This window comes from Salvia hispanica, chromosome 4 (assembly GCF_029641045.1).
Source record: "Salvia hispanica isolate PSC_SH4W2 chromosome 4, Shi_PSC_v1, whole genome shotgun sequence".
Lineage (NCBI taxonomy): Eukaryota > Viridiplantae > Streptophyta > Magnoliopsida > Lamiales > Lamiaceae > Salvia > Salvia hispanica.
Window position 1 is genome coordinate 43,287,108 of NC_142695.1, and position 27,334 is coordinate 43,314,441.

The following is a 27,334-nucleotide window of genomic DNA, read 5'->3' on the forward strand; positions in this document are numbered from 1 at the left end:
GGAGTACCGGAGCCCATTGAGGAAGGGCTAAATCTGATTGTGGACCTGGTGGACGACCAGGAAGAAGAGGCACCCCGGGTGGACGAACGAGCAGAGAGGAGAAGGGCCAGGCGGAGTCTGCTTGACAAAGTAGATGACTTGGTCTATTCCGAGAAGGAGGAGTTCCCTGCCCGAGGGACGGAAGAGGAAGTGGCAGAGGAGAGTCGCCTGGTCAAGGAAAGGGCGAGAAAAGGAAAAGCAGCTGCGACCGGGTCAACACGGTCGAGGAAAGCTCCCTCCGTCAAGGAGTTTGAGGAGACCCTTTCCCCAGTGACCGAAACTCCCTCTGCCGAGGAACAAGACAAGCCTACTCATGAGTACGACTCTGAACTTGGAGAATCTGAAGAGGAGTTTGTCCCAGGATGTCCGGAGGTATGGCTGACTAAGGAACTGCTGGAGTCGATGAGGCAGTTCGACGATCAGAAATGGGCCACGGCGTACAAGGAAAAGTGCAGTGCAGGGAAAATGGCTAAGTCTGGCAAGCAGTACAGTCCTAAGGAGCTTCGAATGATTGCATGCGATGAGGACTTCCGCGTATTTATCTATTCAATCGGGTTCGAGTGGTTGCTAAAGCACAGCCAGGCGAAAGTGCCGGTGGACCTAGCACGGGAGTTTTTCTCAACATTCCGATTAAAGAACACCTCTGACCTCGACGCGGACTCCATAACATTCAGGCTTTTCAATGAAGAACACGAGATGAGCATCCGGGAATGGTCTTTGAAGATGGGGTTGTTTACCCAGGCTGAGGATGATGAAGGAATATGGAACGAGAGGATGATCGGCATGCCGAAGAATACGCCGGGTTTCAAAGTACAAGCAGCATGGGAACTAATCACTCACTCAAAGGCAGGGGCATTCAAGTCAAGCTATTCCAAGGCTTCTCACATCGAGGACAGAATCCTCCGTTTTGCTCAGACGTTTATCAGCTACAACTTAATGGGAACTGCAAATTCAGCTCTGACGATAACAGACCTTTATTTCACTTGGTGCATGGCAAAAGGCGTTAAGGTGCATCTAGGCTATTGGCTGGCTCAAGCATGTCATCAAATGACCAGCAACCCTGCTCGACATATGTATACCTGCCATCTCCTAGGCGCCTACCTCCAGCGGAACGTTGAAATGAAGATAGCCAAAGCCACTCCCTTGGTCGTCATGTGCGAGCCCCCGGAGGTTTTCAACGTTGAATACTTTTTCAACAAGGGGTTGCTCCAAGCTCACGGCAAACAGACCTTCTTCTACACGGTAGGAGACAAGGTGAAAGCGGAGGCTGGAGAGGCTGAGGAGGCTATGACGAGTGAGGAGGTCGAGGAGCTGAGAAAGGATGTCCAGGATGTGAGGAGACAAATGCAGGTGATGAGGAAAGAAATAGTGAAAGAACTTGGGGGGATAAGGAAAGAATTGAACGGGAGCCGCGAAGAAGTGAAGACCTTGCGGGGCAATATTGCGGACTTGGCGGTGAAGTCCGCCAAACAGAACGAGCGGATGACGGAGGCTGTGGAGCTTGTAATGAAAATGTTGAAATGGTTGGAGAAGACACTCTCCTTGACCCAGTCGAAGGCAACTCCCGGGTCCAGCAGCGAGGACAAGCAACCAGGCCAGAGCAGTCCCTCCGTCCAGCGACCACCGCACCCGCTCAAGCAAATGGTTACCCCGCCCGTGTCTAAGCCAGTGTCAATCCCAACGAAATCAAAGTCCCTGACGATTAGGAAACCAATGTCTGATCAACCAGAGAAGGAGGAAGAGGAACCATCAAGAAAGAAAGTGAAGATGACCCGACCTGGGATCCCACCCCAATCTGGCTCTCGAGGGAGCCAGACCCAGAAGTGAATCACCCCCATGACCAAGTAACTTTTAAATTCTGCTTTCAGTTATTTTGTTTGTCTTTGTTTCTGTCTGTGTTTTGTTTGTTATTAACTATAAGTATCTGTCTTCTCCCACTTAGCCCAATGTTTGGTCTAAGTGTGAGAAGTTTATATTTTATGTTTTGTTGTGTCTTCTCCCACTTAGCCCGTTGCTCGGTCTAAGTGTGAGAAGTTTATCTATTTTTCTTTATTTGTGTCTTCTCCCACTTAGCCCGATGCTCGGTCTAAGTGTGAGAAGTTTTTATTTGTATAAATTGTTTATTGTGTGTTGAACTGACTACCCTTTCCCCCCTTCACGACGATGGCTTGGGGACAAGCTTGAGTGAAGTGGGAGGGGGAGGGGAGTCAATGCGTGTAATTGTCAGTATGTTATGAGTCGTTAAGTCTAGGTTCTGTTTGCGTCGCATGAGCTGGTGAATATAATATGGCATGATCTCCTTAGTGAAAGTAATTGAAGATAGGATATATTTCAACTTAGAAGCCTTTTCCTTTAATAAGCCAAGTCAATCTGGACGAAGTGAGAACGATAAAGGATGTCTTAGCTTACTTAGTTGTGAAGCCCCACTATAAGAGTGAGTTATAAGCCTTAAATAATTTTGAGCTAACACATGTAAAGGGGTCGCCACTGAATGCTTAGGGAGAAGAGTCATGAAGGAGAAAAATAGGGGATTTGGGTTATGAAGGTATAAGCTGGACGAAGTCCAGGTAAATGGAGTTATAAGCTGGACGAAGTCCAGAGGAGAGAAGAGGGAAATGGAAGAATAAGCTGGACAAAGTCCAGAGAAAAAAAAAATACTGAAAAATAAAAAAATAAAAAGGAGGTATAAGCTGGACGAAGTCCAAATGGAATATGTCTAAGGGCAGGAAGCAATAGTAACCTGACCCAGTAAAAAAAAGGGGAAGAAAGAAAAAGGTATAAAAGAAGAAAACTCTCATAACCCGACGCTTCAGTGGTATGGCAATAACTTACGAGAGAATCGATCCTAACATCCCTGGTAAGGAATGAACGATCGAGTAAATCCAACAATTGGGGAAGTAAAGGGCTATCTTGACGAACTGACAGATTGATTAGGTAGAGGAAGGGAAAGGGCCAATTTGGAGAAGTGCAGCCTGTTGAATTGACCTTAATCTTGAGGGGACGGTTGTCTAAAAGTTGAAGCTAGTTCATGCATATGTGTCTATGTGTTTTTATTTTTATTTTTATTTTTAAGTGTTTGTTATCTGTGCACTAGTTGTGTCTAGGTCTAGGAGTTTGTTTAGAGTCTAAGGAGTCAGTCAGGGGATAACCGTGCCTTGAAATTCGCCTTATTCTTTTTTCTTGTCTTTATACTTGAGGACAAGTGTGGTTTAAGTGTGAGCATTTTGATAAGGCTAATTTCATGCATCGGTTATGTGGTGAGAAAACACTTTATTTTGCCGGTCTAACGCAATTTTTAAGCCAGGTGTGTGAAGGAGACGCTAGATCCAGGAAAAGCTGGAGACAATGGACTAGCAGAGGAAATTGAAGGAAAGTGAGCAGAACTGAAGGGAAAAGAATGGCTAGAAGAAGGAAGTCAATAGCTGAGGGAAACAAAGACTATTTATACCTCGCTGGGCCCACTTCAACGCCTATAAATAAAGGAGCATGCATCACACGCCATATACTATTTTTGTTCTTGGCTCACACACTCACACACATACTTGGTAAATGGGAATTCTGGGATAGCTTAGGGTTTGTAAGGGGTTCATCTTCGGGAAAGTCAGTGTAACACCGTCCTCTCGGGGGGCGAAGAAACAATCTGCTTTTCATTCAGCTTTTCGTACTTTTATTCCGTCGAACTTCATCGTTTAGGAAGTCGATTTGGTTGTTGTTGTTACCGATTATCTATGCATTTAGTTTGTTTTTGTCATGTTGGTGTTATCTTGCGTTGATTTATGATTCTGGGTTTTCGTTTGAAGTTTTATTTTGGCAGCTGAATATTAATCTCTGTTTTTGGATAATTATGTGTTTGATCTGGGGAAGAGGTTGTGGATCTGAATTGTTGTTGTTGATCGGTGGTTGTTTGTTGAATCTGAAGCTATGGATATATTTTGGTCGGAGTTTGTGTCGGATGCTTGGATCCGGAGTAGATTTAGCTTCCGAGGTTGGATCTGAACAGGGGAATCAAGTTGTGCATGGATTTTGAACTCTTTGTTCTCTTTTCAATTTACTCTGTCTAGTAGCCGTAGATCTGCTTAGATTTTAATTGTTCTTCGTTTAATTGCTTTTAATCCAGTCTGCTTTATTTCCAATTTACATTCCATCTCTGTTTTACTGAATTTTTATGCAAATCAATTGGAGAAGATGATGTCGCTGTTAGTTAGTACTTTAGTTAGTTGTTTTCCAGCTTTTCGTCCGTACTTTACCTTTTCAGCAAATGGTCCCCACCGTCAGTTTATTTCCCGTGTCTAGGTAATTTAGAAATAGTTTCTTAGATCTAGTGGTTGTATTGCTTGATTTCCAGTTTACATGCATGATTTCTGTTCCGCCTAGATCTAGCTGTTAGCGTAGCAAATTTTCAATCTCAAGTTAGTTTAATTTCCTCAACCCAAAAATGTGTGGCAGCAGCCAACCCAAAAATAGTCCCAAATACTTGAGCATGTTTAATTACGCATTCATCTCTGTGGGATCGATCCCTACTTCCCTGTGCTAATTTTTAGTATAAGTGGTTGAGGGTTTTTGAAGCAATATCATGTGTGTCCGACGACCGAGATCTTCCGACGATACGTGAGTTCTTAGACCTTGTGATCTAGTGGATTCGCTGGACCTAGGAGACTTGTTATTCCTTTCTGTGCACACAGTACTTGGCAAAATACAGAAAAAGGTTGAGCTTCAGCGTGTCAACTGGCCAGGAGGGTGCCTAGACCTAGCTGTGTCGTTGGGTCTGTGCCTAAAACCTCTTGTCAACAAAAATACCTCAACCCACTTCTACTGGCTAGTATAGTGGAGTAAGGGTTGATCCCACAGAGATGGATGTAGGCGAAGTGAAATTGCAAAGACATTTTGGAAGGGTTGGTTAGCTACCACGCTTTTAAGGGTTGAGTTCTGCCTAGGCGTAAAATTAAAATGAGACTCTACCTATACTGACCAGTAGGTAACTAAATGCTTAATGCTATTGGATGTGTACATGAATGTGAAAGTTGGACACCTAGTTATGCATATGAGAAGCTACTAGACGAAACTTACTAAAAATGGCTAGACAAAAGGTAAAGGGAATCAAAGGACATGCTGGCAGACTGGCTGCTGGGTTTGCAGAAAAGCTGAAAAAAGTGCAAGTACAAAAGCAAAAAGTAACAAAAGCAACATATCTTTGATTGTGACATTTTCTTCTTCACCAAGCTAAACTAACCAGATCTAACAAACTCCATTGATGAATGCTCAAGCACAAAAATTCGTAAATGCAATATTTAACTTGAAATCAAGAACGGAAGCAAGAAAAACTGAGATTTAGGCATAATGGTCAACAGGACAGAGTGACAGACACAAGCAGAAACGAATTCCATGCATTTTTGTGAAACTTAAACCGATTAAAACTTGTAAACACTTGAGGAAAGACTAGATCTAACTAAGCTAGGCAGATTCAAGCACTTAAACAACATAAAACTATTAGATCTAGTTAACTAGAGAGATTTAAAGCAATAACAAAGCTGAAACTCAAACTTAACTTCATTCAAACATTCAAACCATAAGATGCTTCAAACAGATTAACTACTGAAATCCCAGACAAATGCAAGTAAAACAAGTTTTTAAACTAAGAAAGCATTAAAAGAAAGCATGTAAATAGCTGATGGCTTCTTCTGAAACTGGAACTGGACTACGGCGGCTGGAATGATTCAGGCATGATGACTCCCCACCAACTGGTGGCCGGAATCTTCATGGCAGGCTGTTGGATTTAGAGAGTGGAACTTAGAACTAATGGAACTATTCTCCCAAAAAGTGTTCTCAAAGTGATGATAAAGTGATGATAAAAAAATGATTCCTCCTTATGTTCAACTCCTATTTATAGGGTGCCCTAATTTCTAGGGCTGCCTCTTCATGCAAAATGATAATTTTGCCCCTCTTTAGTAGTTGATTGTTCCAAGCAAGTCCTTCCTTCTAGTGTCCAATTCTGTAGCATCCATCCTGGCCAGTTTGCACCTATTCTGCTCATAATTGCCAGTTTGCACTTTTTTTGCTCATACTGGCCAGTTGCACACTTTTTGATGCTTTTTCACGCCAATTCCTTCTGATCCTTTCCTCCTGATTTAGTACCTCAACCTGCACACTTTAGCAACTATTTTGCACATATTATCAAATAAAGCACGTTATACTGACCAGTAACCAAGGCCTAGAACGAGACTCATCACCACCATTGAATGCCCTCGGGGTTTAACTTTAAAAATGCCGAGACACTAAAATCATTTCCATTGTAAAATTCGACTGCAGTCATTTTCTCATAGATGTCTACCATATCTGATCCATTGATGACAAGGAATGTGGCCACATTCCAAGTCACTAGACCGGCCGACCTAAAAGACGGCTCACGATCCCCATTGGTGTACACTAGCCTGAGTAGGGACTCACTCCCTAGTCAGACCCGAATTCGATTATCCATAGATGGCAAAAGCCACAGCAGATAGGTTCCACAGATAAAACAAAACACGGCATGACAAATATTCATTTTCACATAAAAATATACTTAGGGCATTGCCCTTATTTAAAAAGAAAGCCCACCTCACAAGCTTAACTCTTCAAACACTTTCTTGTTCCCAACCGCAATAACGTGCACAAATTTACCCTTTTCGAAAAAACATGATATGAAAAAATTAGACTTTGTACAGATAAAACTTAACATCGATGCATGCATCCTATGTGTGTGCTCAAAATTTCCTTCATTTATTTCCTTAGAAACTATATACACACAAATAAAGTCTCGCATCTTATGGTCCAAAACTTAAGTAATTCGCCAACAATTGGTAATTAATTCCAAACATTTTTAATTAACTAGCCAACAATATACTTAATACTCCCACATCTTTACACGTCTACTACTCCCTTCTCAACTCCATACACCATATTGCCAATCCACTCAAACAATTAAGTTGGCCCACTCTTAAACAAATGCCCAGTAGGCCGAATTTAATTAGAGGCCCAATTACACAAACGAACGAAAAAGAAACAGCAACTCTTTCTCCTTCTAAAACACCCACACGTCCTTTACTCCATCTAAAACCAGCAACTCTCATCCTCTCTCTAAAAACACCCACTCTTTCTCTTCTGACTCCTTTCAATACAGAAGCTAAAGTCCAACAATTAATCTGCACTCTACAGCTCACTTCTCCTTCGTTCCCATCGCACTGCCCCGTCTTGTCCAGCTCCGCCGTTGCCTCTCCTTCGCACCGCTGTTGTAGTCTGCCGTCGTCGCTGCAGAAGCTCCAGCGGCAGCAGCAGCCGCCGCCCTCTCTCTTCTCAAGTTGGTAAGTCCCTCCCCCTTTTCCCCACCCAAAACTATTCTTTTATTGATTCCACGGTTTTATTAAATTTCAGAGTGGATTAACAAATTTGCAAACGATTTGATTCAGAGAGGACTAAAGCACTTCAACGATAGGAATTAAAGATTGAAACTTTATCAAGAAGAATCATTCCACAGTTCAGAAATTCAATTTGGTGGACTACCGTGAATGTATGGAACTATAACATGGAATCTAAGAAAAGATGATACCTTTGGGAGGAAGGGGATTTGCACAAGCAGCAGGTATTAAAGATCACAACCCTCTCGGTTTCAAACTGCAGTATTACGGAATTGACTACAAAATCAATATGACTAAGCGAAGGCTTATTATTCATGGAATTGGGGAGAAATATACCTTTTGTGGAAGAGAAGAAGCTGCACAAGAATTTTGGAATGGCGTTGATAAATGACTGAGATCATGAGAAGGGAGTGGAGATACTGAGAAATATAACAATTATGTGGAGATTTGGTTTATTGGAGAGATTTTAGGGAGTGGAGATATGGAGAAAAACCGATTGGTGATGGGTTTAATATAATCATATTTGACCAAGCAGTTGACTGCAAATTTGAATTACCTAATTGATTTTTGGGCTTCTCAAAAACATGTCTTCAAAAAAAAAATCAAGAATTGGGCTAGCGAACAAGATTATTCCTTAGGCCCACATGTAGATTTATTTTCCATCGTTGGTATCCTATGTCTCGTTCTTTGGTTTCCATTCGCATCTTTCTCACTGGTCGTAAGTCGAGTCCTTCAAACGTATAAAGGTTTTAAAAAAAAATTGGTTGTACACACAATGTCTTTGAGAACGAATAAAAAGGTAGAAAAAGTTGGGGTGTTACACCGAGACATGGGCTCGCTGCCCTGGGCTCGACGGCTGGTCGGACACAGGTCGTGGAGGTGGGGTGCGACTTGGGCTCGAGGAGAAAGAGGCTCCAAGTGTAGCAAAAGAAAAGATTTTAGTTTCTTAGCTTTTTGGCTCATGACTAATTGTAAAGTTTCCTATATTTACTTCTATTCATGTAAGAAGATCATGTAAATTAAAGTATTACTCGAGATGTATGCAAACACCTCCATTCGGGAAAAAACCTTGTATCCTTGTAGCATTCTTTTTATTCCGTAATGTATATTAGTTTGTTTAGTTCGTTCGATTATTTTTTTAACCTTTACTTTGCAACTAACAATATTAAGTTTCATCAAAGGCTCGAGTTCCATTTATTTTCACGAAACAAGAGAACGATACATCTTTAGTTCGACATTAACATAACAAAAGGAAAATAAAGATGCGGGTATTACAATATATTCACCTAAAATATAAATTTAAATTTCAACATAAGAAAGGAAATAAATTATGGGTGATGAATAGGATGACAGTATCCACCCGAGTGTAAGTAAATATTTTCCAAAAAAATAGTACTGTACTATATTCCTGTTGCACATGGGCTGGGTCAAATTATCCATGTTTCATACTCCTAGTGAAGGATAATGTGCTGTATTTGATCGTAATCCTTTCGCTCTTGGATTCCAGCTATGTTTTTACTCATTTCCAAATAATAAGAAAAAGAATTTAGTTAGTGACGTATCCAGGATTTTTAATTTGGAGGTGCAAAAATAATTACGGCTTCTTAAATTTTCAAAATGTGACTAATCTTTTTGTTTTCTTTGTTGTGCTTTTTCAATTATTATTTTTAAATAAAACCTTTTTCTTTATTTTTTTTATCAAAAAACTTCATTTTAAATAAAAGTAAATTATTTTATAGTATCACGTAAATTATACATTTGGAATACATATATAATATAGATATGAACATAATGAGGAGGTTAGTTTTATAAATATGGAGTATTTTATGGAGTAATACTTATTTCAATTTAGTAATTTACATTGAGTTTTTTTATTACAAATATATAGTTTATATTAGTCATATAAGTACCTATTAAAAAATTAATTAGTGAAAGTTAAATATGAAAGAATGTATAATTAAATTAAAAAAGAGCAAGTTAGTGGTTAAACTAGTAAACGTATTTGTTAAAAACAAAATAGTTAATAAAACTTAAATATGAATTGAGAACAAAAATAAAGTTTAAATTAGTATGTTAAAAGTTGGAAATGTGCTCAGCAGGTCAAACACGAGTCTCCAGCTTGGAGGAAGAGACAACTTACCAATGAGCCACCGACGAATTTAGTGTAAATTGGACTACATATAGTATTAATGTAAAAAATTTTGGGAGTACAATTGTATCCCCTGTACAAATGTGTATACGCCACTGAATTTAGTATTTGAATAGATAATCTAGAAAAAAAAATGGATATTGGAGTAGTAATACTTATGTCGATCTGTATTGGTCCAAAAAGAGCATTCCACAGACATGGGTGCTATCTTAAATATATAGTACTACTAGATGAAAAGTGACTTTTTTGCAAACATTTCTTGTGACCAAATCTTATCTCTTTTGCTTTTCCTCCAAGTTGGGTTGATGATGCATTTGCATCCACCATTATCCTATATAATAAAAGCATTCCAGTATTAAAAGAAAAAAAGTAGTACTACTAATAAATTAATCAGAACGTGTGAGTCATGCGCTTGACCCAGAAGTGATGATATTTATGTTTAGTATTTAAGGTTTAGGCATTGCAACAACTTAATTGGCTTGACTATTCCAATGAAAATCATGAAATCTAATCATATAATTATACTTATACTAGCCATGATATTAGAGATGTTGTCATTCCATGAACAATCACTTGTCCGCTGCTTTTATTTCTGCTCAAAGTGTGACATTCAATCAATTTTAATGACCTCCACAGACGACTTCAATACATATGAAACAATTGGCTAGAAAATAAAATATTGAGCATTAGGTATGATATTGACGTCCATCTATTAAACAACAATTATAAGATTAGACCCATCCGGTGGGTCAGGAAGTTGAGCGATTTGTTTTCTTGTTTATCATTAATAGGTTTATTTGCACAAAATAAAATAGACTATGGTAAGAGACATTCATGGCTGTAATCACGTTATTGATATCTTCAAATTGGAAACGAAAACAAAATAATACTTAGTTAGTAAGTATATAATTGGGCAACTTAAGAGTATTGGTAAAAATAATCAAAACGACAAAATAGACAGATTTTCATTTATCATAACAAAATAATTAAAATACTATTTCTGCATACCAACCATAATAGTACTATGGTATTGGATGCAAAACTAAATAAGACCAATTAATACACACACGAAGAATAAAAACTAAAAAGAGATCCCACATTTAGTACATCAAGATAAGTGAAGTTCATAAAAATAAGAGTGGCAACAAATGCTTATTAGAATCCTTGTCAGCATGTGAATCCTCAAAGGAGGGTTGTCTCGGCAATCATAGAGGTGACAACATATGGATCCATATTGGACGCCGGCCTTCGATCCTCGAAATAGCCCTTGCCCGCCTTCTCCGTATCCCGGCCCACCCTAATCGAGGCTCCCCGGTTTGCTACCCCCTTCATCGATACAATATGAACAAGTGTTAGATGTGTAAATAGAAGTCTTGTGTTTAAAAAAGAAAATAAGTATTACCCATAAGAAAGTGTTGATGTCGGCGGTCTCGTGCTTCCCGGTGAGACGACGGTCATTACCCTCACCGTAGGCAGCGATATGTTCCTTATGCTTCAATCCCAGCTTCTCGATCGCCTTCTTTATCACTTCGTATCCGCCTTCTTCCCTCATCGATTTTGTGCTGATTTCACATCTCAACCATTAATTCATTTATCATAACAAAATAATTAAAATACTACTAGTATTACACTCTCCATATGTACCTGTAGTTTGTATGAGCACCTGCACCATTCCAATCCCCCTAACCCAAAAATAAACACACTCAAAATAAGTTGAAAGAAACGTAGCTTAAGTTGGGTAATGAAATGAGAAATAGGTTACCGGAATAGGCTTCGGATCGAAGGAAAGAACAACACCGGCTGTCTCTGTAATCCTCTGTCACCAACCAATGAAGCTTGAAGAAATGAACATATATGAAAAGACATCTAAATTCATTGATAAATATTACTAGTAAATGATACCTCAAGAATGTAACGAGCCACCCAAACTTGATCAGCTGCAGAGATGCCGACAGACGGCCCAACTTGAAATTCCCACTAAGGAAAGGAACCAAAGTTGATGAAAACAAGATTAATTGATGAAAACAAAGACATAGTAGGCACAGGTACTAACCTGGCCAGGCATGACTTCGGCATTAATGCCACTAATGTTGATTCCGGCGTACAGACATGCTTTGTAGTGAGAATCTACGATGTCGCGTCCAAAAGCCTTATCCGCACCAATCCCGCAGTAGTATGGCCCCTGAGGCCCCGGGAAGCCGCCAACCGGCCACCCGACCGGCCACTTCACCTCCTTCTGGAGTAAAGTGTATTCCTGCTCTATGCCATACCAGGGCTCCTCATTAGCAACCTGAGGCTGGCTAAATATTTTAGCAGCACTATGCCTGTTGTTGGTTGGAATAGGCTCCCCTGCTGGTGTGTATGCATCACACATCACCTATAAATATCATATTACTCCATCAATTTACATACATACATACATACTTCTACTGCTATCTATATGTACAATACAAGGAAGAAAATGACTAACCAGGATGTGGTTTCCTCTCCTGAAAGGATCACGGAAAATTGCCTGAGGACTAAACAAATACTCCATTTATTGCATTCATATACTAACATAACTAACTCAAATGAAACAGAGAGACAAAAATTAGTACTAGATGATGACTTCAGAGTCTTCACCGGGCGCTTGGCCAGTGCTGGAGCCGTCGTAATTCCATTTTGGCAGCTCCGATGGATCACTAACGGGGCCAGAGAGCGTCTGAATTCATATTTATACATATTATCAAAATCCAACATCCAACATGCACATATATATGTTTCAATAAAATTATTACCCTGGCCTTGCTTCGGAGATCTAGACCACTTCCTCCGATCCTGATCAATCATCAAAACACATACCATAACATATAAGTATGAAACAAACATGAAGAATCTAACACCCAATTAATAACTAACCATATATACTCCGCTATGATTTTCTCGGTAACGTCGGAGAGATCCAAGTTGATGAGATCGTTGAGCAGAGCCATTTTTTTGCACTAAATCAAATTACAATGACAACTTGCTTTGCTTGCTAATTATCACTCTTCTGCCTTCTATTTATTGGCAGCGTCAACAGACTTCACAATTTTTAAACAGCGTTGGAATTTACAAATTACTACAAATTACACATTTTTTTTGGGGAAATAGTACAAAAACTAATCTAAAATATGGATAAGAATATTCATCTGTTTAGAGTCGCCAACTTGAGCCAGCTCTTACAAGGAGTGACATGAATCACATTTTAATATTTTTCTTCCAAACTAAACTTGATTTTCTTCCCATATAAAAATAAAGAAATAATTTGATTGCAAGCAACCTAGGCTCTATGATGGAAATTATTATTATTATTATTATTATTATTATTATTATTATTATTATTATTATTATTATTATTATTATTATTATTTTGGAGTATTATTTGATTTTTTTTTCCACACAAGAGTAGTTGGCGAACAAGTGGTGAGGTTCAACCAACCATACTAATGAATTGGATGCTTTACTGATAGCTATATGTCTTCTCTACTAATCAATTATATGGGTCGACTATTCACTTTTTGATAATTAAAGTTAGTAGTAGTAGTATTTTTTTTTCCTTTCAAATGAACAATTTTCGGCTCATATATCTTTTTTTTTTCTACTCGTTCCATGCTTCTTGCTTTTTCTTTTTCAAAGTATACATGACTATTTCAACTTATATTAATTACATACACCATTTTTTAAATTAGATATTCCATATTGAGGACTTGTGGATGAGTGACTTGACGATGCAATCCTCTTTATATTTCATATATGAAGCTAGTTTAATTTCGAAATTGCAAAACTTGTGATTGGGAGAAAATTTCATGCAGAGAATCAATTAATATTCCGAAATTCCGAAATTCGCAATAATCCGAAGATTCCTTAAAATCATGGAGTACTATCAAGGAATAAATTCTGTTATTCAAAATGGTAAAGTAGGTATGCAATGAATGGAAATTAATTTCAGTTTTTATCTTTTTAATAATGTCAAATGGAGAAGAATAAGAACAAGATTCCAAATTCTAGAGAGAGAATCTCCAGAATCTCGGGTTTATGGAAACTTGACTCATTCCATGGAATCCGATTAGGATTCATGATGGAAAATAGAGATACTCCAAAATCCCTAAAATTTGGCAAGCAATCTTCTTTATCTTCATTGCATGTGAATTAATTTACTGTTAATGAGATTTTTGAACTTTCATTAGTTAATAGTATTCTATATTTCATCGAGTTGGTGATGTACTAGTTTATATCACACCAATATAATTTTGGAGGAATTACTCAAAAGTATTTTTAATGCCTTGATATGAATTTTTAAAAATATCAAGTAGAACTGCTTGTGGATGTCCATTTTCCACGTCATCACGAATATACTCCATATTTTACATCTATGTATTTGTTCAGTGTTCTTTAAATAGATATACATATTGATGGAAATTAATGTTAGATTCCAACAAATGTGTGTAGGATCACTAAGAGTGGGGCTTGGAAACTCAATTTATTACACATGAGTCCAATTTTTATGAAACCACAACTTTATCACACTTTAAAGCCAACTCATACTGGACCCAAAATGTCTTGGAGGGTGGGGGGTTAGTTACGTTAGAACAATGCATAAACTTTAGTGTATAATATGATTATGAAACACAAGAATATATGAATAAAAGAATAAGTGTAATGCAATATAATTATTCTATATAGATGGCCTTGTTGTTGATAGATGTATCCTATTTGCTAGCTACTTAGGCCACCAAAGCATAAAACAATGGAATTTTGTCACAAACTATATCTCTCCCTTGTTGTTGCGTTCTTGAAGCCGGCAAAACTATGCTGGACCACCTATCCCTCCATCAACCAATCTTTGTTGGTTTAATCGATTAGATAGATATTAATTGTCATTAATATTTTATACTAGTAACTAATAAAAGATTAATGCATACTATATGTTATGTTACATATCTTATACTAGCAACATTTTTACTTAGTTTACATTTAGTATTATTATTTATTTTGTTTTATGTACATTTCTTTCAAATAACTTAATTGTTATTGACATTAGTAATTTTAGAAATTATACAGATAAAATGAAGTTAAATATTAGAACTAACTGATATTTTTGTTTCTTCTCTCCTCCTCTACATAGAGTTTCAAAGATAAGAAATTACAATATAGACAAAGGGACCAATATCTAATAATTTTGGTACGTAAAATTTGCTCTATAATTTTGTGATGAAATGTTTTGGCCCACAAGTATCAATATAAACGAGGTTTTACCTATTTCTTATTTGTCACAGTAGTTTTGGAATATTGATGACACACAGATTCTTACGTACATGCTTGCGTGATTGAAACAAAACTAGACAAATGCAATAATACAAAAATATCAAGAAATAATTGATATAGATAATATCGTATAAGAAGCAGGAGTATTATGGAGTACGTATTTAGATATTCGAAGTTTGTTGCCACTTATTCTTTGGTGAGGTTGATATTGCTTTTCTAGTTGATTGGGTCCATTCTCAAAGTAATTTTAAAGATATTCCGAAACAGGACATTAATTATGATCGTCACTTTCTTTTAATTATGATTATCTAATAATTATTTAAACCCAATTTGCATTACTAATAACCATCTCCATGTGGATGCAATGCAAATATTGAATATTTGTAAGGCATTTTTGTAAATTTAATAATTTTTGCAATGTACTAGTATAGAAGTAATTCTTATTTGGTGGATGCTCACAAATTTATAAGAGACACTTTAAAAACGAAATGTTCTAGTACTTGTTTTTTGAGTCATTCGAATGCTATTTAATACAGGAGTAGAATATTTATTTTTCAATTTAATACTAGGTTTTATCACTGAAATAGTTTTGGGATAATTTCGGAATATGATTAATGTTTTCAACAAGCTTATTAATATTTACCATTTAAGTTTGAACTCGCGCCGGACTCTATTTTCCTTCCTGCCGCCGCCGCCATGCGATCTGCGGCGGAGAAGCTCCGGTTCTTCCACCGAAGCTCATCCCTCAATCTCTTATCTCCATTCTCTGCATCCAGACAATTGAAGACGTCTACAATAACGACCAACGCCCTAACCGAGGAAGAAGTTAACCAAATCAACGCCGTAACCCACCGCCTATGCGACTCAAACCACCTGAAAGAAGCTACCGATCTCATCTCCGCGGCCCTCTCCACCGCCAGCCCTCCTCTCGCTTCACTCCCTGTCTCCTCTCTCATCAGCCGCCTCGCTTCCCAACCCGATCTCACCTACCCTATGCACCTGCTCAACTCCCTCAAATTCAACCCTAACGCATCGGATCCGTCGGTTCTAATCCCCGTCGTGAAAATGATCCTCGCCTCACTCTTCGACAACGGTCGGCCGAAGATGGCCGTCAAGATTTTCCAGTGGGTGGCGCGGCCCGATTTTCCCGGAGGTGTGGCGCCGGACCTGGAACTCTACGCTGGTTTGGTTGATGGATTTTGCAGGAATGGAATGATGTTAGACAGTCTCCGTGTTTTGAGAGTGATGGCATGTGAAAAATTGGTAATTGGGGATGAAATTAGGGTTTGTGTTTACAGGGGTTTGTTGAGGGAGGCTAGGGTTAGGGAAGCTTTGGAGCTGAATGCTGCATTGGGGAGTTGTACATCAGGGAGTGATGGGGATACTTGTGTTTCAGAGAAGGTTGTGCATTTACTGGAGCGGATTATTTCAAATTGGGTGGACTAGAATTTGTGAGTTGTTTATCTTTATCTCTTAATTTCTTGCTTATGTTACTCACTTTCTCATGTTTCGTCTTAGCTCGTTGAAATTCAAAAATTATGTAAATTATTTGGTGTATTTAGACTTGGAACAACAATTTTATTCGAGGTTTCATTTCAAGATGAAGTCTTTAAAGTTTGAACCATTGCCGTTTTGCACATATAGGCGCAAAATAAAAAAATCGATTAAATACTCAAAACTATTCTAGAGCTAAAGAATAATATTGTGCCACAAAATTCAAATTTGGGCATTGATATAGTAGTGCATCTAATCTTTGAAATGTTCGATCACATAGTATTTCATTTATGCATCCTTCTGAGTATGACTATCGGTTAACAAATCCAACCGTTTGAGTTTGACCGACTAATGCATCCGATTTTGTGAAAAGCAAACAAAATTGTTGGATAGTTTGCCAACTAGTGAGAAAGGCCACCCTACTAATCCAAAGGTGATTGCAGAAAACAACAAATTTGGGGATATGTCTTGCAGTTGATAAGACTGAATATTCACCACTCTTTTTTCACACCTCAATTAATTACTAAACTTGAGTTTCCACTTTCTGCATTGCTTGCTTCATCGTATCTACTCAACTATGGCTTCTGTTTCTGCCAATTTTCTTTGTGCAGTTCGACTGCCCAACCAGGTGAAAATGCTTATATATTCTTGTTAAAATTTCAGCTTTTCCATGTTCAATTTTGGAAAACTTCCATTAGCTAGAGTCTGTTTTATGAATCAATTCACACTCTGGACCAATTCTAAGATATCGAGTAGTAATTAAGAAGCAGATCTGGAATGTAGGTTTAATTATGTATAGAATGTGATGTAATAACATTATGGCAGATGATGCTGTGCAAGAGTTTAAGGTTGGCGACAGTTGGTTGGAGGAGTACATCTCGTCTCACTACTTCCCGCTTCCAAATTAGTTGTGCTGTAAGAACCCCATACATCCTTACATCCCCATCTCCCCCCTCCCCCTCATGCTGAGATATGTTTATGGTGCAGGCAAAGAAAGAAACAGTGGACAAAGTGTGTGAAATAGTGAGGAAGCAGCTTGCACTGCCTGCTGACAAGGAAATCACCCCTCAGACTACTTTCACAGATCTTGGAGCTGACTCGCTTGACACTGTAACCAACCCTCACCATTTTCTTTCACTTACTTACGCTCCCTTTTTAATAAATGTCTCATGCTTTCGATTATGGCCATTAAATCAGAACGAAGTAACTTCATTTCAAATCTAGAACTGACCCAAAATTATGCTCTTCCTAGATTTGGAAAATAAGATATTTGTACTGAGTAGATTCGAAAAATCGAGCTTACGTTTTCACATGGCCTCTCATACTTCTGATAATAACAAATGGACTTGCCTCCCAAGTTCCAAATCTAGGACATACCCACTTTTTCATGTACTTTGAGGTCATGTTGGAAACTGTCCGTGTGAATGAATTCAGTCATTCGCCTATTTGTAGATTTCCGATTGCCTACAAATCCGAAAAAGCTGGCTTGCTGCCTTGTCCTGGATTTGGAACAGATTGAGTAGTGGAGTATCTGATTTTGAATGTGTGACTATGATGTGCAGGTGGAAATAGTTATGGGGCTGGAAGAAGAGTTTGACATTACAGTCCAAGAGGATAACCAAGACAACATATCATGCATCCAGGAAGCTGCTGATCTCATTGAACAGCTTGTTGCCAACAAATCTTAATACCTTCTTTTTTATACTATATCAAACTTAGAATTATGATAATCATTTGATGTGGGATTTTTTTTTCTTTTGAGATACAATCTGTGATTGGGATCTGTCGGGGGAGGGGGAGAAAAATAGTTCTAATTTGAATTACTACTTCCGTCCAACTATAAGAATCACATTTTGCTCTTACCATAAATAGTTAGTAAGTAGTTTTATTATAAAATTAATATAGTATATAAGTAGGATTCATAGTCTACTAACTTATTTACATTTCTTAATACTCGTGTCCACACCAAATGTTACACCATTCATGGGAGATGGAGTAGTTCAGATCCACATGAAAGCTCCATTCGAATTTCTAATATCTACTAATTTTGTGGAATGGGTGAAATTGGGACTCAAAGGTTACATGAGTTTTGATTATTCCAATTCCAACACTGTATTGATTGAATTTGCATCTTCTATGATGTTTTGTTTTGGTTAGATGAGTCAAATTGAATTGTTTGCGGTAAAGTTCCAATAAATCTATATATGATCGGTGGAGCGCGTATACCCGCTGATTGTTAAAATCAACCCAAAAATAAAAAATTACGCCGTTGCCGGGGATCGAACCCGGGTCACCCGCGTGACAGGCGGGAATACTTACCACTATACTACAACGACTTGGTTGTTAGTTTTTTGCAATCAGGAAATATAATTAATGATCCATTTTGGTTGGAATTCCAACATAAAGAGCAACTCAAAATAAGTTCCAATGAAGATGAATAGTAGTAAGTTTCATGCTACTCATTCCATCCTTATTCCTTCCATCCCATTTTATACTACTCATTCCATCCCTAAACATTCCATCCTTATTCCTTCCATCCCATTTTATACTACTCATTCCATCCCTAAAAAGATCCCCTTCCTTAGGAGACACGAAATTTTATGTAGTTTTAATTTATGCGTTAAGGCATAGTTTGGTAGCTCTGGCAATGATAGATTAGATTAATTAACCTATATTATTGATCATTTGGTAGTATAAACTATTTATGTTTAAGCCTGTGATTAAAAATGGGCCCGATACAATAATCTCCTATATTATAGAATAAATTATCCGATCATCATGGTCGGATTATTTTATCTGGATCAATTTTAATATTAAGGCATAGTTTGGTAGCTTTATAAAATAATCCTAAGTTAAATTATATCCATATAAATTATCTTAATAAATATGATTACTAATCTATTCTACACGTTTGGTAGACATTAAGAAATATCAATTTTATTTTTTATGTTGTTTGATAGAGTTTCTAAAATAATAGATAAAATAGATAATGACAATATTATTATTTAATTAATTTCATAAATTAAGGTTAATTACAGAAAAAGATAACATCCACTGTTACGGCAGCTTCTTCTCCATTACTCCACTCTCTCAACTCTCCATTATTCATTCCATCACTCCACTTCTCACCCATTTTAATCCCACTCTCTCCACTCCATCGATCTCCTCCAAATTTTGTATGAATAGAACTCCCCCATTTGCTTAATAACAGTTCAACAAAAATTGCAGGAGGTATACAAAATTTGTAGCTTTTGTAATTTCATTCCCGAACTTGTATTAATATATCTGTTCTTTGTTGGTTAGGCATGGCTGAAGGTTCCGCAGGTGGTAGTGATATGGGGCGAAAGACAAGACGTGCAGTTGAGATGTGTAGTTTTTTTAGATGGAACGGTTGTAGAGAAATAATAAAAAGAAATAATTTTTTAATATTAAAATTGATCCAGATAAAATAATCCGACCATGATGATCAGATAATTTAGTCTATAATATGGGAGATTATTGTTCGAGCCCATTTTCAATCACAGGCTTAAACATAAATAGTTTATGCTACCAAATGATCAATAATAGATTATTATATTATTTATATCTAAAACCGTTTCATACATATATTAGGGTACAGAGTATCAATAATAGATTATTATATTATTTATATCTAAAACCGTTTCATACATATATTAGGGTACAGAGTACAAATTGAATGCCATATAAATAATAGGAGTGAATGTACCCCCACTCACTCGAAAATCATGTTCAAAACCAAATTGCATGAGTTTTGTCAGCGGCGACGGTGGGACTTGCCGGACTACGCCACCGCCAAAGACGGCCCCGATCATATGCCGCGCTTCACCGCCACCGTCACTGTTCAAGGCTAGCTATTCCACACCCTTGATCACTGCAAGTCCTCTAAAGACGCACGGAACGCCGCTCCCCGCATTGCTTTCGATCACCTCACCTCCTCCGATCCGCTTCCCACCCCTCCCAATATACCTCCGCATTCTCAAATGGGAGATTTATACTTTCAAAGAGGGGAAACGATAACTAAACAACTAACAAGCTAAGATGTTCACACACCATGATTCAAAAGCCATGAAACAGATAATCACACAGGAAAAACAAACTCACATCACTCTTATCTCCAGCAATTTATCAAATTGAGAAAAGAGAAATTTATTGAGTATAAAAAATGAATACCAGGAGCAGGGTTTGGCAGGAAGGGGGGGAGCGATACAGGCAGGGGAGGAGGGTCTGCAGCAACAGAAAGGGGCTGCATTTGAGAATGCGGAGGTACATTGGGAGGGGTGGGAAGCGGATCGGAGGAGGTGAGGTGATCGAAAGCAATGCGGGCAGCGGCGTTCCGTGCGTCTTTAGAGGACTTGCAGTGATCAGGGGTGTGGAATAGCTGGCCTTGAACAGTGACGGTGGCGGTGAAGCGCGGCATATGATCGGGGCCGTCTTTGGCGGTGGCGTAGTCCAGCAAGTCCCACCGTCGCCGCTGACAAAACTCATGCAATTTGGTTTTGAACATGATTTTCGAGTGAGTGGGGGTACATTCACTCCTATTATTTATATGGCATTCAATTTGTACTCTGTACCCTAATATATGTATGAAACGGTTTTAGATATAAATAATATAATAATCTATTATTGATACTCTGTACCCTAATATATGTATGAAACGGTTTTAGATATAAATAATATAATAATCTATTATTGATACTCTGTACCCTAATATATGTATGAAACGGTTTTAGATATAAATAATATAATAATCTATTATTGATCATTTGGTAGCATAAACTATTTATGTTTAAGCCTGTGATTAAAAATGGGCCCGATACAATAATCTCCCATATTATAGACTAAATTATCTGATCATCATGGTCGGATTATTTTATCTGGATCAATTTTAATATTAAAAAATTATTTCTTTTTATTATTTCTCTACAACTGTTCCATCTAAAAAAACTACACATCTCAACTGCACGTCTTGTCTTTCGCCCCATATCACTACCACCTGCGGAACCTTCAGCCATGCCTAACCAACAAAGAACAGATATATTAATACAAGTTCGGGAATGAAATTACAAAAGCTACAAATTTTGTATACCTCCTGCAATTTTTGTTGAACTGTTATTAAGCAAATGGGGGAGTTCTATTTATACAAATTTTGGAGGAGATCGATGGAGTGGAGAGAGTGGGATTAAAATGGGTGAGAAGTGGAGTGATGGAATGAATAATGGAGAGTTGAGAGAGTGGAGTAATGGAGAAGAAGCTGCCGTAACAGTGGATGTATCTTTTTCTGTAATTAACCTTAATTTATGAAATTAATTAAATAATAATATTGTCATTATCTATTTTATCTATTATTTTAGAAACTCTATCAAACAACATAAAAAATAAAATTGATATTTCTTAATGTCTACCAAACGTGTAGAATAGATTAGTAATCATATTTATTAAGATAATTTATATGGATATAATTTAACTTAGGATTATTTTATAAAGCTACCAAACTATGCCTAAGTAAAAAGAGTAAAGTAAGAGAAATAAATAAAAGTAGAGATATATGTGTTTTTATTTTTTTTCAATAAGTTATCTTGCATTGGAACAGCTGAAAAGGAAAGTGAGTACTACCCATCGACAGTTTAATACAGACAGCAAGAAACAAACAGAGAGAACCAATGTCTGAAGGGAATCACCATCCGAAACAACATACCCCTGCAAGAGTAACAACTCATCCCAACTGAAAGGCTAAAATTTTCATACAGTTCATCAGAGTAGTTGATATAATAATCTAAAGAGCTGCTGGTGCTGGCCGTTGTTAACGGACGATGACCACTGCATCGCCGGATGACCATTCGCGGACAAATTCAAACGCAATACAGACAACACCACCATAGTCGATAACTCAAAGGCAAAGTCTAAACTACCATGGGCTCAGGCGCTGCCGGTTCGGGAGGGGTACCACTGCTCCCATTGAGAACTATCACGTTCCCATCTGAATCCACATCCACAATAACGGAATCGCCTTCCTTTATCTCACGTGCGAGCATCTTCTCAGCCATGCTATCCTCCAAGAGTCTCATGATGGCTCTTCGGAGGGGCCTAGCTCCATAGCTCGGGTTGTATCCTTCGTCCACCACCCTATCTCTGAATCTCTCTGTCACCTGAAGCTCTATTTCCTTGGTTTTGAGCCTCTCGAAGACCTCCTTCAGCATTATATCCGCAATCTCCTTCACCTCGAGCTTGGTGAGCTGCCGGAATACAATCATCTCATCCAATCTGTTCAAGAACTCAGGCCGGAAGTATTGTTTCAGCTCTTCTGTCACCAAACTCTTGATCCGGTTGTAACTGCTATCCTTCTCGTCGTAGTCCAGATCGAAACCTATACGACGGCCTCCCTTCTCGATTACACTGCTTCCAACATTTGAGGTCATTATGAGCAGCGTGTTTTTGAAATCCACGGTTCTACCTTTGCTGTCGGTCAACCTTCCATCTTCAAGAATTTGAAGCATCATGTTGAAGACATCAGGATGAGCCTTCTCAATTTCATCAAAGAGAACAACGGTATACGGGCGGCGCCGGACGGCCTCTGTCAGCTGTCCACCTTCAGTGTAGCCAACATAACCAGGAGGCGAACCGATAAGCTTTGATACAGTGTGTCGCTCCATGAACTCACTCATATCGAGCCTAATCATGGCCTCTTCAGATCCAAAGTAGTAGGCAGCCAGTGCTTTAGCCAGTTCTGATTTACCCACACCAGTTGGACCGGAGAAGATGAAGCTAGCGATAGGGCGGTTGGGATTCTTGAGACCAACACGGGCCCGGCGAATAGCACGACTAATGGCTTTGACGGCTTCGTCTTGCCCAATGACCCTCGTGTGAAGGGTCTCCTCCATCTTGAGGAGTCGGTCGGATTCGTCAGTGGACACCTTCTCTACAGGGATGCCGGTCCAAGAAGAAACAATGTGTTGAATGTCAACCTCTGTGACTACTGGACCTCCATCCCCAGCCTCACTTTCTGCCTTCGACATCTCCTTGTTTTTGTCTACAAGAGCCGATATCTGTGCCTTTAGATCCATTTCTCTATCACGCAGCTCCCCAGCCTGACAATTTGTTTGACGTTATTTAGTTTGGGAACCAGGCACAAATAGAACATATACCATAAATCATAAATCCAATTTTACCTTCTCAAAGTCTTGACCTCGGACAGCCTCATTCTTCTCCTTAGTGATCTGCCTGAGTTCTCTCTCGAGCTCTCTAGCTTCTTCGGGTAGCTGAAGAGGATGAAATGATAAATCACCATCATATATTACCATATAACACCAAGAAATAGCAAGTGAACCTCTAAGAATGGTGCCTACCTGTGCATGACGAAGTCGGACTCGGGAACCAGCTTCATCAACCAAATCAATTGCCTTATCAGGCAAAAATCGATCACTGAAACAGGCAAAGTGATTGTAAGTACAGAGTGTTCATATAATCAACTATACCAAAATTGAAAAGAAGTAAAGAACTACTGATAAAAAGATTTTAAACAGAAAAAAAAAAGAAAAAAAAAGAGAGAAATGGTAGCTAATTATGAGACTGAAAACTCCATACCTGATATACTGATATGACAACTGTGCTGCAGCAACTAATGCTTCATCAGTGTAACGAAGCTTGTGGTGGATCTCATAGCGCTCTCGAAGCCCTTTAAGAATCTGAATGGTTTCATCTACTGTTGGTTCAGGGACCTTGACAGGTTGAAACCTCCTTTCGAGTGCAGGATCCTTCTCAATGTGTTTCCGGTACTCATCAAGTGTAGTGGCACCTATACACTGCAAGTAGATTATAGTTGCCATTAGTAAGTAAATACATCTCGAAAAATCTTAGAAACACGAACACAATTTTGGTGATGACATTTCATCACATTAATAAACACTGGATTATTCTATCTCAACACTACAAGTTTCAGAAACTTTCATAGTGATTTATGCAAAAAGTAGCTGGCAAATACAACAATCTATATATCCCAGCTTACCTGTAGTTCACCACGAGCCAAAGCAGGCTTCAATATGTTTGCAGCATCGATTGCTCCCTCTGCAGCTCCTGCTCCAATCAATGTGTGCACCTCATCAATGAAGAGAATGATTTCATCACTTTGCTTAATTTCCTCCATCAGCTTCTTCAATCTTTCTTCAAATTCACCACGATACTTAGTCCCAGCAACAAGAAGACCCATATCTAGAGTAATAACCTGATATAACCAAATAAAAACCTTCTCAAAATTGCAGTTCCAGTATAGTAGCACCAATAATCAGAAGAGAGAGAGAGAGAGAGAGAGAGAGAGAGAGAGAGAATTTGTGTGTTAGCACATAAACTAAATTTTCCCTGCCAATTATTTTCATGTTCCATCATTATTCATTATCAAATGCACCATTTCATATATTCAAAAATTGAGTATCTGCATCTTTTTGTGCTTTGTCCCTCCAAGGTTAACTATTAGCAACCTGCATATACATTTTTAAGTACTACTCTTATCGTAATGGTGTCAACTAGCTAACCTTCTTCCCCTCAATTGTCTCTGGAACATCCCCAGTGGCAATTCTCTGAGCAAGACCCTCAGCAATTGCTGTTTTTCCAACTCCTGGTTCTCCGATGAGACAGGGGTTATTTTTAGTGCGACGTCCCAGAATTTGAGTCACACGCTCAATTTGATCCTGCCGTCCGACAACTGGATCTAGCTTACCCTAAAATAATCATGAGGATTAGATATGGAAGTGCTTCCATAAAAATTTTAAAAAAGATATAGAACTTAAGAAAAATATTACCTCCTCTGCTAGCTTGGTCAAATTGGTACCGTACTCCTCTAGTGTGGGCATCTTGTTGCCCGAGCTCCCACCCCCAACACCAGCTCCAACAGCCTCAGCACTTTCACCCACCATTCTGATAACCTAATCACCATAAAATTTTACTTGGGTTTCAAATTACAAAAAAATATGTGAATTGTGAAGTAGACAAAAAAATGAAGAAATACTTACCTGAGTTCTAATGTTGCTAGGGTCAGCACCTAAATTCTCAAGGACACGAGCTGCCACACCTTCACCCTCACGCAGCAATCCCAACAACAAGTGCTCCGATCCAATGTAATTGTGACCTGAATCAACAGGGAGCACCAACGTGAAAACATAGATGATCAGTGAACAGGTCCAATACAAGTACTGCATCATTTTGATAATCGAAGGGCTAGAGCTTAAAAACAAAATAAGATAGTCAATGTTGCAGGAATAGTTGTATCCATTAGGTGAGGTACAAAAAATGCAAGAAGAAAAACACAATCATGCAAAACAAACTTACCAAGCTGACGGGCTTCCTCCAAAGAGAGTTCTAAGACACGCTTTGCACGAGGCGTAAAAGGGATCTCCACAGCCACAAATCCACTACCTCGTCCAATTATTTTCTCAACCTCCACACGTGCATCCTTGAGATTGATACCCATGGACTTGAGCACCTTTGCAGCAATACCAGTGCCCTCACCAATAAGCCCCAGCAAAATCTGTTCTGTTCCAACAAAGTTATGGCCAAGCCGTCTTGCCTCCTCCTGTGCAAGCATAATGACTTTAATTGCTTTTTCTGTGAAGCGCTCAAACATTGCCCGTGGCACCATTCGCTGTTTCTTCCCTCGCTTGCCAAAGGTGGCTGAGGCAACCTTTGATTGGAGTGTCTGACCACTTTTTCTCACCAACATGTCCAAGGCATTAGCTCCTCGAAGTCCTGAGTAACTCCTCGCTCTCACAGGGGCCGACTTTGTACAGCAGAGCATTGTGGATGCCTTTTTGTTTTTGCTAGATCCCTCAAACTGCCCATTATTCACCAAACCAACTGAAGATGGGAAGCTGGTCGATTGAACTAAAACGTGCGCCATATATACCTCCAAAGGACTGGGTATAAATCAACAAAACGCAGTTAGACAGGTCTCTCAAGCAGAGTATTGCTAGAAGAATCACTGTACCAACACTCGATTGATCATTATGCAATAACACAGACAACAAATTTGTATCCCTACAATCAACAAATTCCACAGTTCATATCCCAGAGACAATAATTAACATGAAATCAACTTTCTCTACAAACAAAAAATATACTCCTTGAAGTCTGCCACCAGCTGAAATGAGATCAAGATACCGTCCGAGTTCAAATAAGAGTAGAAAGCTCAAATCTTAGCAACCAGCAGTAATTTGCACAATTTAATTACAGATTCATGCTAATAGTAAGCAATACTACCAAAATCCCAAAAATCAATTCTGATTGCATACAATCAATTGACCAAAGCAACACTGAATTTCAATTACAAGCTTTCACCGCTCGCAAGCAACAGAGAGAAAGACCAGATTTTTTTCAACGAGACCTCGAATTAATCGAAGACCGCAAAAACTCATAAAATTAAACCAGAACCCACATCGGTAAATCAGGTGAAGAAGAAGAAGAAGGAGAAGAAGAAGAATAACTCACTGGAATGACGGAAAAAAGTAATCGCAGATACACTAATCTGGATAAATAAGGTAGGAAAAGGGTCCGTTCCGTTTTCGAGAGAGAAAAAGAAGAGCCACCCTAAATTTATTCGGCCGGATTTCCTCGAGCTCAAATGCCGATATGCAAGAGATATATAGATAAATGTGGATGATAAATCGATAATAGCCTCTCTCTCTCTCCCCTCTTTGATTTTATTTTCTTATTTTCTTATTTACTGAATTTACGTTACTGTTTTCTTCTACGCTACTTCCATTAGCTTACTAATATTTCCACAAGCACACACCAAGCCGCTTGATTCGAAAGCAATACGATCTGACGGCCTGAGTTCATTTATCATGCGCTGCTAACTACTCCCTCTGTCCCGGCTAAGATGACACATTCTTTAGCCGGCACGAGATTTTAGGAGTAATTGATTAATGTGTTTAATTGGAGAGAGAAAAGATGAATGGAAGTATTAAAA

General features: G+C 38.5%; 3 protein-coding genes, 2 long non-coding RNA genes and 1 other non-coding gene across 9 annotated transcripts; 2 read left to right on the top strand and 4 right to left on the bottom strand.

Moving 5' to 3' along the window:
- Positions 1-5,568: 5,568 nt before the first annotated feature.
- LOC125193010 (uncharacterized) lies at positions 5,569-7,940 on the bottom strand. Of its 2 annotated transcripts, XR_007171510.2 has the most exons (4): positions 7,767-7,940; positions 7,622-7,686; positions 6,634-6,697; positions 5,569-6,193 (listed from the first exon to the last, which is right to left on the bottom strand). It is a non-coding gene; the product is annotated as an uncharacterized LOC125193010 (long non-coding RNA). The 2 variants fall into 2 exon arrangements; XR_016137772.1 differs by having other exon boundaries at positions 5,569-6,697; positions 7,767-7,931.
- LOC148929223 (uncharacterized) lies at positions 6,695-8,550 on the top strand. The gene is made up of 2 exons (XR_016137773.1): positions 6,695-7,376; positions 7,482-8,550. It is a non-coding gene; the product is annotated as an uncharacterized LOC148929223 (long non-coding RNA).
- A 1,972-nt stretch (positions 8,551-10,522) lies between these two features.
- On the bottom strand, positions 10,523-12,787 carry LOC125196233 (glutamine synthetase). Its single transcript, XM_048094661.2, has 10 exons — positions 12,478-12,787; positions 12,357-12,396; positions 12,177-12,280; positions 12,050-12,098; positions 11,633-11,956; positions 11,482-11,556; positions 11,342-11,395; positions 11,224-11,261; positions 10,982-11,141; positions 10,523-10,905 (listed from the first exon to the last, which is right to left on the bottom strand). The coding sequence occupies exons 1-10, from the start codon at positions 12,549-12,551 to the stop codon at positions 10,762-10,764; spliced, it is 1,062 nt and encodes a 353-aa protein (XP_047950618.1). The 5' UTR covers positions 12,552-12,787; the 3' UTR covers positions 10,523-10,761.
- Positions 12,788-15,365: 2,578 nt separating this feature from the next.
- LOC125194305 (acyl carrier protein 1, chloroplastic-like) lies at positions 15,366-18,196 on the top strand. Of its 3 annotated transcripts, none has more exons than XM_048092450.2 (4): positions 16,176-16,316; positions 17,185-17,274; positions 17,347-17,469; positions 17,922-18,196. In XM_048092450.2, exons 2-4 carry the CDS (start codon positions 17,185-17,187, stop codon positions 18,045-18,047), a joined length of 339 nt encoding a protein of 112 aa, XP_047948407.1. In that variant the 5' UTR covers positions 16,176-16,316; the 3' UTR covers positions 18,048-18,196. The 3 variants fall into 3 exon arrangements, 2 of the variants coding, with proteins under 2 accessions (XP_047948407.1, XP_047948406.1); XM_048092449.2 differs by lacking the exon at positions 16,176-16,316 and adding an exon at positions 16,833-16,987; XR_016128929.1 differs by lacking the exon at positions 17,922-18,196 and having other exon boundaries at positions 15,366-16,316; positions 17,347-17,397.
- Positions 18,197-18,623: 427 nt separating this feature from the next.
- On the bottom strand, positions 18,624-18,695 carry TRNAD-GUC (transfer RNA aspartic acid (anticodon GUC)). The gene has a single exon. It is a non-coding gene; the product is annotated as a tRNA-Asp (tRNA).
- A 3,276-nt stretch (positions 18,696-21,971) lies between these two features.
- On the bottom strand, positions 21,972-27,065 carry LOC125194304 (ATP-dependent Clp protease ATP-binding subunit ClpA homolog CD4B, chloroplastic-like). Its single transcript, XM_048092448.2, has 10 exons — positions 26,854-27,065; positions 25,699-26,282; positions 25,383-25,498; positions 25,173-25,295; positions 24,906-25,091; positions 24,383-24,598; positions 23,962-24,179; positions 23,724-23,799; positions 23,547-23,636; positions 21,972-23,465 (listed from the first exon to the last, which is right to left on the bottom strand). The coding sequence occupies exons 2-10, from the start codon at positions 26,264-26,266 to the stop codon at positions 22,281-22,283; spliced, it is 2,778 nt and encodes a 925-aa protein (XP_047948405.1). The 5' UTR covers positions 26,267-26,282; positions 26,854-27,065; the 3' UTR covers positions 21,972-22,280.
- Positions 27,066-27,334: the final 269 nt, after the last annotated feature.

Coding starts and splice junctions, on each gene's coding strand:
- LOC125194304 (XM_048092448.2), bottom strand. CDS start 26,266: ATGGCGCACGTTTTAGTTCAATCGACCAGCTTCCCATCTTCAGTTGGT. Junction 25,092..25,172: donor TGACCAAGCTAGCAGAGGAG/GTAATATTTTTC, acceptor TGATTATTTTAG/GGTAAGCTAGATCCAGTTGT. Junction 23,800..23,961: donor TTGTCATATCAGTATATCAG/GTATGGAGTTTT, acceptor TGCCTGTTTCAG/TGATCGATTTTTGCCTGATA.
- LOC125196233 (XM_048094661.2), bottom strand. CDS start 12,551: ATGGCTCTGCTCAACGATCTCATCAACTTGGATCTCTCCGACGTTACC. Junction 12,397..12,477: donor ATCATAGCGGAGTATATATG/GTTAGTTATTAA, acceptor ATGATTGATCAG/GATCGGAGGAAGTGGTCTAG. Junction 12,281..12,356: donor ATCTCCGAAGCAAGGCCAGG/GTAATAATTTTA, acceptor ATATGAATTCAG/ACGCTCTCTGGCCCCGTTAG.
- LOC125194305 (XM_048092449.2), top strand. CDS start 16,937: ATGGCTTCTGTTTCTGCCAATTTTCTTTGTGCAGTTCGACTGCCCAAC. Junction 16,988..17,184: donor CAGTTCGACTGCCCAACCAG/GTGAAAATGCTT, acceptor ACATTATGGCAG/ATGATGCTGTGCAAGAGTTT. Junction 17,470..17,921: donor GAGCTGACTCGCTTGACACT/GTAACCAACCCT, acceptor TATGATGTGCAG/GTGGAAATAGTTATGGGGCT.